Source organism: Rhopalosiphum maidis, chromosome 1, assembly GCF_003676215.2.
Source record: "Rhopalosiphum maidis isolate BTI-1 chromosome 1, ASM367621v3, whole genome shotgun sequence".
Lineage (NCBI taxonomy): Eukaryota > Metazoa > Arthropoda > Insecta > Hemiptera > Aphididae > Rhopalosiphum > Rhopalosiphum maidis.
The window spans coordinates 36682603-36697012 of record NC_040877.1 but is presented as its reverse complement, the minus strand read 5'-3'; the positions used below and the strand labels follow the sequence as shown (position 1 = coordinate 36697012).

Here is a 14410-nt window from a genome sequence, read left to right as displayed (position 1 = left end):
TGACGGTGAAGCCGTATACATATTATGGCTTTGACGTGTTTTCATGCGCAATCGTAACATGCGCGCTTGTGATATACGATCATACAGACATGAACGGTCAGATGCACGGCAAGCAGGTATATGTTAAGTGCATATTATGGCATAACTATTGACTACGGTAATGTGCGTTATAATTAAACTTTCCGAAACAATGCGCTCATCGCATATAATATATATTATTTTAAACAAATATGGCAAAACTGGTAACGGTTCGATTTTTCATCCGCGATTTTTCCTTGACTCGTTCATACGTCTACATATAGCTAATATAATACATAAATGTCGTTATACTGTTGCGGTCTAGCCTTGAAGTGCGACCACCGGACACACACACTTATTATATAGGAAAAAATTACATAGGTACTACACTATATAGTGCGCGGATATGAACAACGCGTCTATAATCGTTTAACAATAATGCTAAATCAGCTGCTAATCACACGCGTTTTGACTTCATATATTTATGTCGTATAATGTATAATACGGTTGACGAATAATCGACTTACACTAGTCACTGGTATATACATCATACGCATATAATGATATCAATAAAATAATACTCTCCTTAACGAGATTTCTGCACACGCAGAGAATTACGAGGTAATACTACTGCAACATATACAGTAGTGAGTACTGTACGTTACTGTCGCAACGTTAGTTGCATATTGTAGGTACATATATATATTATATATATATATATATATATATAAGTACTCGTATTCGTTCTTGTACTTAGAATAATAATTATAGTATATGTATTTTTTTTTTTTAATTTTAATATTATGTTTAATAATTTAAACTACAAAATATATTGTTTATATTACTTTGATATATTAAAAAAAAAAAAAGTTTAAAAAAAATGTATTACAATGTACACAGGTAAATATTATCGCTATAAAATTACGTCTAAAGAGATGGCGTCATCAGACTCACCGTGAGTCCACTCTTATACAATATAACGTTGTACAGGTGTAGAATATTAATACAGAAACCGTTCACGTGACTTACCTAAAACAAAAACAAAAAAAAAAACCATTAGATAAATATTTATAACTATTATTATTATTAGTAGTATTGACATTAACATAGGATAATGCGACGATTAGAATTGACATTATAACGTTATGAATAATGATGTATTCGTGTATACAAATTAGTGATCGTTAAAATTCTAACTACAACTTTCGATTCAATCAAATCATTTAGAGACGATTAAAATTCCTCGAAATACTATAACAATTGCGACGAATACTATTGTCGACAAGTACGCACCAACATACGATTAAGTCATCTTAGTAAATCTAGAAACGCGTTTCCTGACGGAGGGAGTTGACAATTTCAAAACAACAAACGGAAAAACAAACAAAATACGCTTTTACGCATAAATGCCATATTTGTTTATGGCAAGAACTCCAATCAAGTTTCAATCAACAGTCGGTGGGGCTGGGGGTCGGAATAAGCTCATGATCCTCAAGTAAGACTGATGATGCGTAGTCGAGTAATTTCCTCGGTGTATATACAGCTTTAAACGTGTATACATACACGATACACATCGTATTACATAATATTATTATAGCTAAATAAACGTTTTTGACTAAATTTTACGGATTTGGTATAGTTATTAATTGTTATGGCATAAATTCAATCGCCAAATATCCCGAATATTAAATTATATTACAACAACAACATCAATACCGTACTTATATAAAACTGTACTTAGGTAGGTATTACTAGTCGTTATAGAAAATCGCATTTCACGACGGGAACGTAATGCTATTTCGACGCGAAAACCCATACAATTTATTACGCTGTGACGATTCAATAATACATCATTTCGTTTTATTATCTCGTACTATATTATAATGTATATAATATACGAGTTTCGTGTGTACATACAATAATGAAATACGATTTGTCCGCATAACGCTTGATTTTATCGATGAATACAATCCAAAGTCGTGAACGCGATGTATAATAATAATATGTAATATACGTAATTTATCGTTATAACATATACGCGTCGTAAGTAGTTTCACCCCGGAGCGCAGTCGTCGTCGAGACATAATCAAAACGACTCCCGTGCCCGATTGATGGCAGCGCGCAACAAACTCTATATATTATAATATATAATATAATAATAAATATTCACCCGGGCGGCGTACCATTATTGCTACCGCGGGGGCTGTACGGTCCGTATAATTCAATAATATATTATATTATTACGACGGCAGTGGCGGCGGCGAAGAGAGTTAATGACGAAGAACGGAAAAGTCAGGCTTCGGTTTATTATTATTATTGATTAAATATTTTATATCATATAAATTATCACAGCTAACCAGCGTGTACGAGTGCGTGTGCGTTGTGTATCATCCTTTCCACTTCAACGGTAAACCACCACTGTGGTATTATAATAATAATGGTATTACATGTGTGTATATATATATATATATATATATATAATAAAAATTACATGGACTTGTAGGAGAGTGATACTTGATCCCGATCGTATTTGATTGCTGTTAACCTTTTCAAGGTTCCCAGACTACGGGGGGTTTCTTTACTCTACCTACATAGATTTTTACATATCAACAACAGAGAGTATATAGTTTCTCGACGAACGTTTTTTTTTATTTTATTTATTTTTTTATTGTTGTTATGGTCTTTTTTAACCTGTAATTTATATATTATGTACGGTCGGAGATGATCTTTTTAAACGACATAGAATCGTAATTATTATTGTTGGAAAATACGTATAAGGCATACTCGAATCATTCATGGTTAGGTGTTTATAGCACATACATATAACGTGTATATTTGTATATCTTATACGTGTCGGTTTTTTTAGCACCTAAATTATTGTTTCAACTCGACCACTAAAGTCTTTTCGCGTCTCGCTGCAATGTTAACGATAAAATGTACCGTTGAACATTTATCGAACGACTCTAACGAGGACGCCACGCCTTCAAATTGAATCACGGTATTAAATCATATGAAATCCGTAAAGCTTTTTTTATAGGTTGCGCACAACAAAATACATTAAACTAATTTATAATGCACAGCTTAACGGGTTTAAATCAAATAAATTTTGTAGGAAACTGACGAAAGCGTTTGTCGTTGGGAACGCTCTTCCGCAGATGCCGTTTACACAATATTAATGAATGCGGAAAGTGTTGCAGCACGTATAATGTATATAATAATATATGTCAAGTGGTAAGCGTATAGAGTGTTATTACCGTACATCGGACACAATAATTAAATATAATATGGTAAAACGTAAAGAATTTCGTGTTATGTTTAACCAGTTTAGCGGGTTTATAGAGTTATTTCATCGACGATTTCAATGGAAATGAATGAATCGACAAAAATATCGATGGTCGTGTATACATGTACAAATGTACAAACCCAATAAGCTTCGGTTTAACGGTAAATAAAAATTACATTATTATGACGTACACCTTCAAATCGTCTTTTCGGAACTCAAATGTCTCATAGTACTAACCTGAGTAAACGCGATATGCGCAACATGCATTATCGGCTACTTTCTACATTGTAATGTGCGAGTATAGATAAAGGTAGGTTTTATGTCCGTCAATTAAAACTGTATTTTTTTTTTATTTAAAAGTCTACAGTCCGTAATTACACTAACGATAAATAAACTGATTAATAGATAACTCGGCTCGAATTTAAAAATAGAGACCGAATGAGTCTCGTCGCGGTTGAGACGCCGACAAATTTAATTTAACTAATATCGCAAAAGTTTTGAGTGCAATTAAAATAGCAGTTCAATTTGTGAACAATTCGCCAACGCCGGCGAGCTGTACCAGACAGATGTGTGGTGCGCGTATAAAGCACCATGTAATACGTGTATATAATGGTACAATCAATATTTCGACGGCGAAGTGTGTACGTATACACGACGTATATGTGTTATAACTACGACCTACGCGCGTTGTTAATTACGTTTTGACGAGCGCTATTGCAAAACGGACACGAATCGACGTGAGAGTAACATATACACCATCCTAATAGGAAAACAAAACACAAGTCATACACGAGACCGTCGGCGCACTCTCGACGACGTGTTTCTCTACCCGTGTGCACTGCCGCATTACGTGTAGTATTATTATGAAAAATACCCGCGTGACGGCGGAGACACCGTTCGGCGGACGGCGGACGGCCGTCATACGCGTTTTGCACGTCTTTGCGCACAAAAACCCGAATTAAAAAAAAAAAATACGAAAACGGTGTCGGACACGACAATAGGAAACGTACTTGCTGTTGGCGGGCCGGCGGTTTTCGATTTGGCCGTGACGCTGGGTCTCCGGGTGGCCGCGGACGGCGCCCGTCGGACCGGCTTCACCACGTATTTGATATTCCGTCGGGCCGACTTTTTCCGTTTCACTCGGTCGGTGTCCCGGGCCGCGGGTGTCCGGTTCTGGTCTTGGGTCTGGTGGTGGTGATGGCGGTGGTGGTGGTGGTGGTGGTGGTGACAGTGGTGGTGCTGCTGGTGCCTGCGGTGGTAGAGCTGCTGCAGCTGCTCCTGGTCGTCGTCTTCGGTGTCCGCGTCGTCCGTAGACTCTTGCCACCGTCCCCGGCTGCCTTTCGATATCGACTCGTAAAGTCTGTCCTGTTCGTCGTCTTCGTCGTCGGTGTCTCCGCGGTAGTGATCCGCGACGTCGCGTCGATGCTGCAGACGAGCGTCTTTGGGCACGCAATAGTCTCGGATTTCGACGACCGTCCGGGGCGGCTTCGGGTGATGGTGGTGATTGTGCGGCGCGGTACGCCTCCTCTCCGGAGGTACGAACATCATGGGGTCCAATTTGAGCTGTCGGAACGGCGACCGGCCGACCACCACCTGATAGAGTTGGTCTTGCGACGTGGGCGCGTGCTGCGGCGCCGCCGTCGGCGTCGGTTTACTCGCGACGGCCGCGGCGGGACGCCTGGGCGCCTTCTTGCGAAACAGTTGCTGCTTGGACGGCCGTGGCGGGTCCGACAGCCCGGGGGCGGACAGGCTGAAGCCCGAGTCTTTGCCCGAACACGTGGACGCCACCGACGATCGGGACGCCGTCTTGTTGACGCCGTCCGCGGCCACGGGGTACCGGTGAAACCGCCTGCACGGCACCGGCCGGTCGTCCCGCTTGTCCTTGAGCGCGCTCTCCAGCGAGTGGTGGGCCCGACGCTGCGGCTGTCCGTCGCCGTCGGCCGCCATCGCCGAGGCCGCTGCCGGCCGGGCGGGTAGCTCCAGACTACGGGGCGCGGCCGGCGGCAGCATCGGAGCGTCCATCCATATCCGGCCGAGGCTGATGGCCGAGTCGGTGCGGCTGCTGTCGTCCAGCTCCTTGTGCACGTGGTAACGGTACCGGGCGGGCGGCGTGGGTGGCGGGGGAGGCGAACACGACCGCTTCAAGTTGTTCAAGTCTTCTTCCGCGCGTATGCACCGAATCCATTCGCCGTAATCGATGACCGGCGCGGCGACGGCGACGGCCGACGAGCCGGCTGTCGCGGCGGAGGCGGCGGTCCCGGACGCTTCGTCGGCGGGCGGTGGCGATGGTGGTGGCGGTGGTGGCGGAGGTGGTGCCGGCGCGACCGCCTGCCGTCTCCGCTCCACGGGTGGCGGTGGCGCGTCGTCTCTGCACGGCGGCGCCGGCAGAGGACTTATCGGACGACGACAAGCGGCCCGGGGGCTGGCCTGGAGACGACAAACGACCGGATCACTAGCCGGAAGGTTGCCGTCCGGCTTGGTCGAGGCGAGCGCGGAGGAATTCTGCTGCTGTTGTTGGTGGTGGTGGTGGTGGTGGTGGTTCTGATACCGTTGCGGCGACTCGTCGCCATCGCCGACGATGTCTATGGGCAGAGGCTTTTTGGTGGGATTCCTGCCCTTTTGACCGCCTCCTCGACTGTCCAAATAATTCCTGCGGATCGATATCCGTTTGAACGAGTCGCTCCGCTTGAACGGCGACTCGTTTCGGTCCTTGTTCTTCCGACGACCGCCGATCAGTCGCCGGAGGTTCTCGAACGTGATGGGTTTCATGCGGGCGTTTTTGCCGGCGACTCTGTCAACTGCAGCGGCTGCGGTAAGTGCGCATCCGTCGTCATCGTCGATCACGCGGCGCTGTTATCGGACGCTCACACTATATACGCAACACTCGCGCGCCAAACTACGCACGGTCAACGTACACTCGCGCACTAGACCGATGATAATAGTGTAGTGGTATGCTATTTTTTTTTTCAAATAAAATCTGTGCGAGAGGAGAATAAATAGCAATAAACATACAAAAACACACACAAACACAAACACAGAGAAACAATACACTCGCGACACGCGAATCGCAGAACGCGAGATCGATCGGGTGACGGACGACGACTGCGCGTGTAGTTAATAATATTATTATATTACGCACCGCGGCAACGGAGCCGTAAACCGCCGCCGCCGCCGTCAACCGGTTTCGGGTACGGTCGCTGTCGCCGTAACCACCACCGCTCGGCCAAACCGCCGCGCTCTCTCGCGACCGTCCCGTCAGCCGCGTTCGTCGCGGGTATGTGCGTGTGCGCGTGTGCGTGTAGGGGGGAACCGGTTGCGATGCAACACACACAAACGCGAGCACGAAGCGGCCAAGTTGCCCCCAAGGTACTTGTACAAGGACGCAGCCGCAACCGCCGACTGTCGTGTGCGAGTGCGTGTGTGTACGGAGCAGCACAGAGAGATCAAAGCACTCGGGTCACTGGCATCCCGCCCGGGCACAGCGATGCTGCTCACTGGTCCGGCCGACGGACACCGCCGCCACTGCCACCACTACTACAACTGGTGTATAACAAGCTTCGGTCCGGTCACTTGCGTTTTCAATACACAAGCACACGCGCGCGCACACACACACACACACACTATCGTATTATTATATTGTTATGTCCACTTATTGCGCGCCGCCGATGCCAGCGGACATTCGTAATGATATAATATTATAATACAATATCATTACGGACGGATATTAAACATATTTTTGGACTTGTCTGTACGTTCGCCGCTTCCTGTTCGTTCGATAATATATTTTACGTCCAGTTTTTTTTTTTTCACGTAGCGCGATATTAATGACGTGACGTGCTCTACGTAAAATATCGTGTTTTCTCGAATTCTCGTCGTATAATAACCTAAGCCTAACAGATTACAGACCCCCCGCCCCCGCTTCGTTTCCTTACAATTTTTTTTCTGTACTACGCGAATTTATTATTACCTATCGCCTATTGGAAACGACGTTACATGTTTTGTTTTTATTTTTCATCAACTCGACAGTTTTCAAACCAAGTTATGAAATAGTATCGGTTTCTCGATAAAATATTAATAATTTAGAGATTTAACGAATAGTTTACATAACATATTGTATTATAGAATATTTTTCAAGTGAACGTTTTACAGGAAGTAGAAACTAAATTGATGACCTGAAAATATTCGATTCAACGACTAGAAGGCCAGTATGCTATACGTAGAAGTATTACCGAAGATCATGTCTGACTCACCACAGGCGTTCGTTTTTATTTATATCTGGGAAACTGGTCCACAAATTTTATTCAAAACGATTCGAAAACAGTTCAATATTTGTCACAGTTTTTTGTGTGTTGCATAATAAATATTATATACATTTTTTGAATAACTGCATACTAAAAACCGATTATGCCATCATCCGTTTGTTATAATGTAAATTAATTCAGTTCGTATGTGGTCTAACTTAAATTGTACAGAAATCATATAATATACAATAAATATCAACATCAATATCATATAAAAATCATAAGTCGTTTTATATTCCTTCAAATATAATATCATTAACAACCCGACGTTTATGAATTACATTAAAATTAAGTTTTTAACTTTAATTAGGCAATCAGTAATATAGTTAAAATTTCAATGAAAAATATTTAAATATATTTTGATAAAATACGATTTTAAAGAAACAAAATTTGTTAATACGGAAACCATTCGATTCGTTTGAAAATAAACCGTAACGTTTATTTTTATTTCATAAGTATATAGGTTTGATTTAAATATTGAATAAAAAAAAAAGTAAAGCGATAAAAAAAGAATATATTTATTGAACCCATATTAAATACATTTCAATGCATGTGACACAAGAATCATAATAACACTCGTATAACTAATGTATAATCGAATATACAATTAAAGAAATGTCTTATACACTTGTGCATTGAAGTATATACTATAATTAATTATAAATAAGACGTGTAAACGTTAATTTAAAAGTTAATTGAATTTAATCACACCACGTGTATCTTTGACTATCTCTCTGTCTCTCACTATAGTGATAGGTGCATAGCATGCAACAAGACATATATAAACTGCAAAAACTCGTTCGCGTTGATAGATCATAATAAACGTTATAAACTTATAAGCGACTATCTCGTGGGCTATGGGTAGGCGGGGTCTGGGGAAGTAGTCTAAAAACTTAAACGTTTTCGACAAAAACGAAATACTTCCCATAATATCTTTCCGAATCGATAAAAATTTACTACACAACTGTTATTGATTCGTATTTTAGAAAAAACATCGATAATAATATGGTTTCAATAACACCTTACCTATATGGCTCCTTCGATATATCACAGGAATAATATGAGTCAACGTATAACACATATAAGTCGGTACATTAAAATATTAAAATATTAAAAATACAGCTGCAGTTCAAAATATATTATAGTTTATGAGTACCCACCCGAAATAACGATACACAGCGCAAACCTGATATAATTAGTATTCGATATTTCTAAAAAGAATACGCATTGTTCTCTAGGCGTTTCTCTGGGCTAATATCATCTATTTCCATGTCCATCTGTAAACCGTGTGTGTGTGTGTGTGTGTGTGTGTGCATTTGTATAGTTTTTTTCTTGCCCATATATTGCATGTATAGGTACGCGTCACGCGAGAGCCAAAACAACGCGCGAGATAATACCGCGCGACGTCGTCGTCCCGTTTGGTTTATTGTCGATAATATTCGAAACCACAATAATATAACGCATGAGTATATTACAACGCCCAATAATCATTCTTATTAGCTTATATCACATATGTACCGATTAGGATCGCGGGATTTACTCGATGGGAAAATAAAATAAAAAATAAAAACCAGTCATTCTCGTTGAATACAATCAGTTGGAGCTGATCTGTATTTGCAATGCTTATTATTATTGTTACAAGTGCCGCAGAGTTGTATAGCATATTATTATATGGATAGGAACACGAGAATAATAATAATCACTAATTAGCAACGGAAATTTTGTAAAACTCATACAAGAACTATTACTCGAACGCGCACTGTTCGTTAAACGTAAACCAATACTGCAGTTGTAACTATTATAATAATAGTGGTACGAGCATGTGTGTGTATATATATATATATATATATATATATATATATACATGTAGATAGGTACGACGAGTGCACAAGCAATTTATCAATAGTACGCGCAGTGCTAATACAAAAATATCCGCATTAAATATATGTCGGTTTTCAGGCATTTATATTCGCTAGATCGAAGATAGACCGGAAAATAACTCAGAGTATATGCGTATACACGATATTATGATATATTATTTATTCCAGGTCTGTGCATTATAACATTATAGAATATAGACTGTCAGCCTGCAAACACCCGAAGTCTACTAGGCATAGCTAAAACACTATAATGTACCCCATAAACATGCAGCAGTATATTTTGGATTTTAAACACACTATATTGCTGCTGGTGCTGTAGATATACCAGTGCGAGATCATATAAAAATAAATATTAATTCAGTACTTCGAACATTAATCCAAGGAAACGTATAATATATTATTTAATATTTATTGTGTGCGTGTGTATTTTTTTGTTCGCCTCTACTAATGAATTTATACTTAATGCCTACAGTATAATACAACCGTTATTTAATCGATTTATGTAACACACAATGTATGAATGATGTACATATAGTATCATAACGCGTAGTTATTACATGGTATATAATATTATGTATAATGTATACATAATATTATTACTCATTATTATATTATTATTTAGCTACAGTAAATACCACGGCGATGTATATGTATAAACACTGCTGCAGTGTGGCTTAAACTGTCCGTTTAAATAAAGTTCGTTTTAAGTTATACGCATCATCCACGTGTTCCGTAATATCTACATAGATTAAGAAAATCATCGTCTTTATAAATTTTACTGAGAAGAAAAAAACTGAAATACCTTTCTGAGATGAATCGTGAAATATTCATAGATTATATATATATTTTATGTAAATTATACATAGGCACTATAATATACAGTTACCCAGATTAAACTAATAAGTAATAGCTGGTACGTTTAAACCATCACGGCATCATATATTATATTGTATAATATAACCATCCTATAATATTATATAGGACATTATATATATAACGTATATGGTTTTAAACTTTAATCGTTATCTTTATACGTTGGTCTAGATAAAAAAGAATTGTCAAATGTTTGAAAAATGTTTGATGAATATTTCATGTGTACATACGTGTACATTTTTTTTAACGCGCATTAGGTACTATCAACAGATTTTTGAATATTTTGAATTGTTTTTCAAATTTGAAGCTTAATTTTTCTTCACATAATTTCTTACATTTAATAAAAATGATTTTTTTTTCGATATTTTCTTGGTTATCAGAAAATTACCTAACATTGATTTCTATACATTTTATCCATGAATAAAATATAACAGATTGTTATTTATAATACCTAACTATTATATAGGTACCATATCTACAAAAAACAATTTAACAATAATAACAAATAATACGATAAATACTACGAAACTCCAAAGAAATAGTACCCAATAAGGTAAAAAAAATTATAATGTATAACAGCTGACTACCGTTTTGAATACCTATAAAAAATATAATTAACTAAAAAAAATGTTATTTGAAATATTAGCAGTTAATACTCACTATATAGCTTATATAGTAATTTATCATTATATTAGTAGTACACGCTCAGTCATTGATACTATTTATAGTAACAAAGCCAATTCTATGAATATTTAAAATTCTATACCTACCTATAGTTTATAATTACGTTTATATTTCTATGAATAAATATTTCTAAAAAAATACTGCACTAGCAATATCACACTAAAATAAAACAAACAGTTAATGAAGTTACCAAAATTTATTTTTCTAAACTATAATTAAACACATACTTATTTATACTGGATAAGATAATACTAATTAAAATAGCACATTTCTTAAAATTAAAGTTAAAAAATAAAAGTTTCACAGATATTTGTGTAGATAAAAATATGGAAAATGTTTTGAATAATTTTTAACTCATTTAAAGTTTTAAACTTTGAAATTTGTTCAAATAAAACCAATTTATAAACTTTATTGTACAAACTTAATAACAAACAAGTAATAAGAGAGTATACGTTTATGAGTAATAAATGTTTAACTTTATAGATACCAATACCGCAATACGATATGATAAGAAAAAGTTATACGACGTTAAATATAAATTGTTTAGAAAACTTATAGTTTAAAATTGTTTTTCATTTTAGCAATGGTAATAAACTTTTACAGGAGATGTGATAAACTATAAACATAGATTTATACATTAAAAAAAAAACGGCAATTGTAATTATACTAAAATAACATAACGATATACCTGCCCTTATAGTATACTTTGGGGCGATTTTAAGTCTATACAATATACGTAAACTGATGCGAGACTCACTATATATTGTATCATACTTGCTATTTTCTGCTTAACATCCTTACTTATGATTCATAATTAGTAATGTGTATAATATGAAACAATTTACATAATTACCAGTAACGATTCAATATAGCGTAATATAATGTCGAAATTGTTTAAAAAAACTTGATATCCTACAATAGAACAAAGCGTGACTTCCAAAACTTTAAATTAAAGAGAAATATTAAATAAAAACTGACCAGCTAAATTTTCTAGTCATTCAAGAATTTGCTATATATTTTTAATAATCAATAAAAATGTGTATTGAAAAACTCAATTTTGGCAGTAAAATTACAATAACAGAAACACTGCACGACGAATAAGCGCACACACTCGTTTAAGCACTCACACAACGTTTAGGACCATAACTTTAATTGACTATAATATGTTTGAACAATTTAAGGTTATGTTGTAATTTTAATTTTGATAAAAAGTACTACCGATCATTCTCCTATCCTCGGTAAATTGTATACTAGATAAGGTTAACGTCACATTATAAGTGAGAGATATAATAATTAGATAAATGGAAATAATTTTGTATTTACCTATAAGAGAGCTGAACGTATATATTCAGCATTTATAAGTTATAATACATCCGTACATATAAAGTCAACCTCCATGATTATTGGGTATAGTAAACGATTGTGTAATATGTGTCATGTTGAAAAAACAGTAATTGGATTAATTAAACATTCATCGAAACATAAAATGTGATATAATAATAATAGACATATTATAATTGCAGACATCGTCAAAATAAACTATTATATTATTAAATCAAAAACCATATACTAAATACTTGATCGGTACTAAATATAATACACATAATGTTTACCATAATGGTTTATGACACACTCATTGATGCGTATATTATAATACATGTACACTCACTAAGCCAGTAATGTACGCGTCACTGTATATTTATAATTTTTAAGACACGATCAAAATGATTTCTAAGTAAAAATCAGTTTCATATATGAATACTATGTCACTATGATCGCGTTAAAGTCAAATAGAACAATATAATAATAATAATTTTTTTTTCAAAAATATTACTACAATATCTATGAACACACAGAGGCTGTTTGCATGTTTGTTGGGCACCCCTACCGAGCTTGTTGTTCGTAACATAGAGATTCCATCCAGATTAACCGCCGTCCCAGACGACAATGGTGTCTCCAGAGGTCAAGGAACGTGTACATACATAATACATATACGTGAACATATTATTATATATACGTGTACACTTGCATCTCTAATCAACGTATAGTGTATATATATATATAAATATATAGACACATAAAAGAGAATATTATATATACGAAATAGAAAGAAGAAAGAAAACGATATAGAGAGAAGATGAAAAAACACAGATCGAACACTATGTTGTCCCACCCCATTGTGAAGAAGCATGCCTTCTTCCATTAAAATTCGGGTCGTCCCGCGCGACAAACAATGCTGCGGGTTCTTTGAACCATCCACCCCCAGGCCACACATATGTGGCACACGATAATCGACAAGTTTCGTAACTAGAAATCCATTCAGTTATAACGTTTCGCAAGATAAAAAGAATGGAAAAAATAATTTAAAAAAAATACCTCTCTTAGAAATGGCATTATGGCGATGCTAAACTGTTTTACCGACTCCGGGACGGAAGCCACAAGGAAATAATAATAATATGTAGAATAGTCATTGCGCAACATTTATTTTTGTTACATAGCTTAAGACACAGAAGTGTGGAAGTCATCTTCTTCCTAGAGAAAAGACTGCATCAATTGAGACTGATTTCTAGTTGGTTTTTTCAAACTCAACCAAATAAAAAAAATATATATATATACCTCATGTATTATACCTATGCACATATCATATTCATATTGTATAATATTAATATCGATAACGAAATGGTCGTCAACATTTATAGACGCGGGCTCACTTATTTATAAGTTCGACAAATGTCAAGTCTTGTATATATGTGTATACATATTATTATAAGTTCAACAAAGCGATCGCCTCCGCCCGTTGTTACGCGACGCAATCGCCGCCTTTGCACGTGCCTGTATGTCAGACGTTGGAATTATTAACAACAATAAAAATCAGATCGGCTGTATATAAAGGCAACCGTATCCCACGTGCGGGATGACAGGAGGTGATTATTTCAACCGGGTAAACACGAATCGCGTCTCGTACACGCCGGCAATAACATAATAAAAAAAAACCAACGATTACACAACGCGATTGTAAAATAACGACCGTCGACGACTTTAGTGCGCGCCCACCACCGACTCTGCAATAATAACAATTATATCATAATATCGACAGCCCGCTCTTATTGTCGCCTACAATATATAATAATAATCGTGTAATATAATTTATATACGTACATTGTAGACGCGAACCGACCTTTGCAACGAGTGGACGACCTATCCGCGGAGAATTCGTGACAATAACAACAACAATAATAATAATGGATACGTGTCCTCCCCTCAACCCCCCGAGTATAACTGTTTTTTTTTTTTTTTTTTACCATAACACATTTTTGGAGGTTTACGAATAACAGTATATAATATTGTATCATGTTTGCTATGAATAATTT

General features: G+C 37.3%; 1 protein-coding gene across 5 annotated transcripts in view; it reads right to left on the bottom strand.

The window, feature by feature from the left end:
• The window catches only part of LOC113550076 (disco-interacting protein 2), a 137944-nt gene that overhangs the window by 75750 nt on the left and 47784 nt on the right, over nucleotides 1-14410 (bottom strand). For 2 of the 5 annotated variants that reach the window (XM_026951688.1, XM_026951690.1), the window contains exon 1: nucleotides 4312-6450. The exons of 2 other annotated variants lie outside the window; for them this stretch is intronic. In XM_026951688.1, coding sequence (XP_026807489.1) covers nucleotides 4312-6070 — 1759 coding nt within the window. In that variant the 5' untranslated portion in view covers nucleotides 6071-6450. Of the gene's footprint in view, nucleotides 1-4311; nucleotides 6454-14410 lie in introns of those variants that run through there. One more of the 5 variants, XM_026951689.1, reaches the window with a different exon arrangement.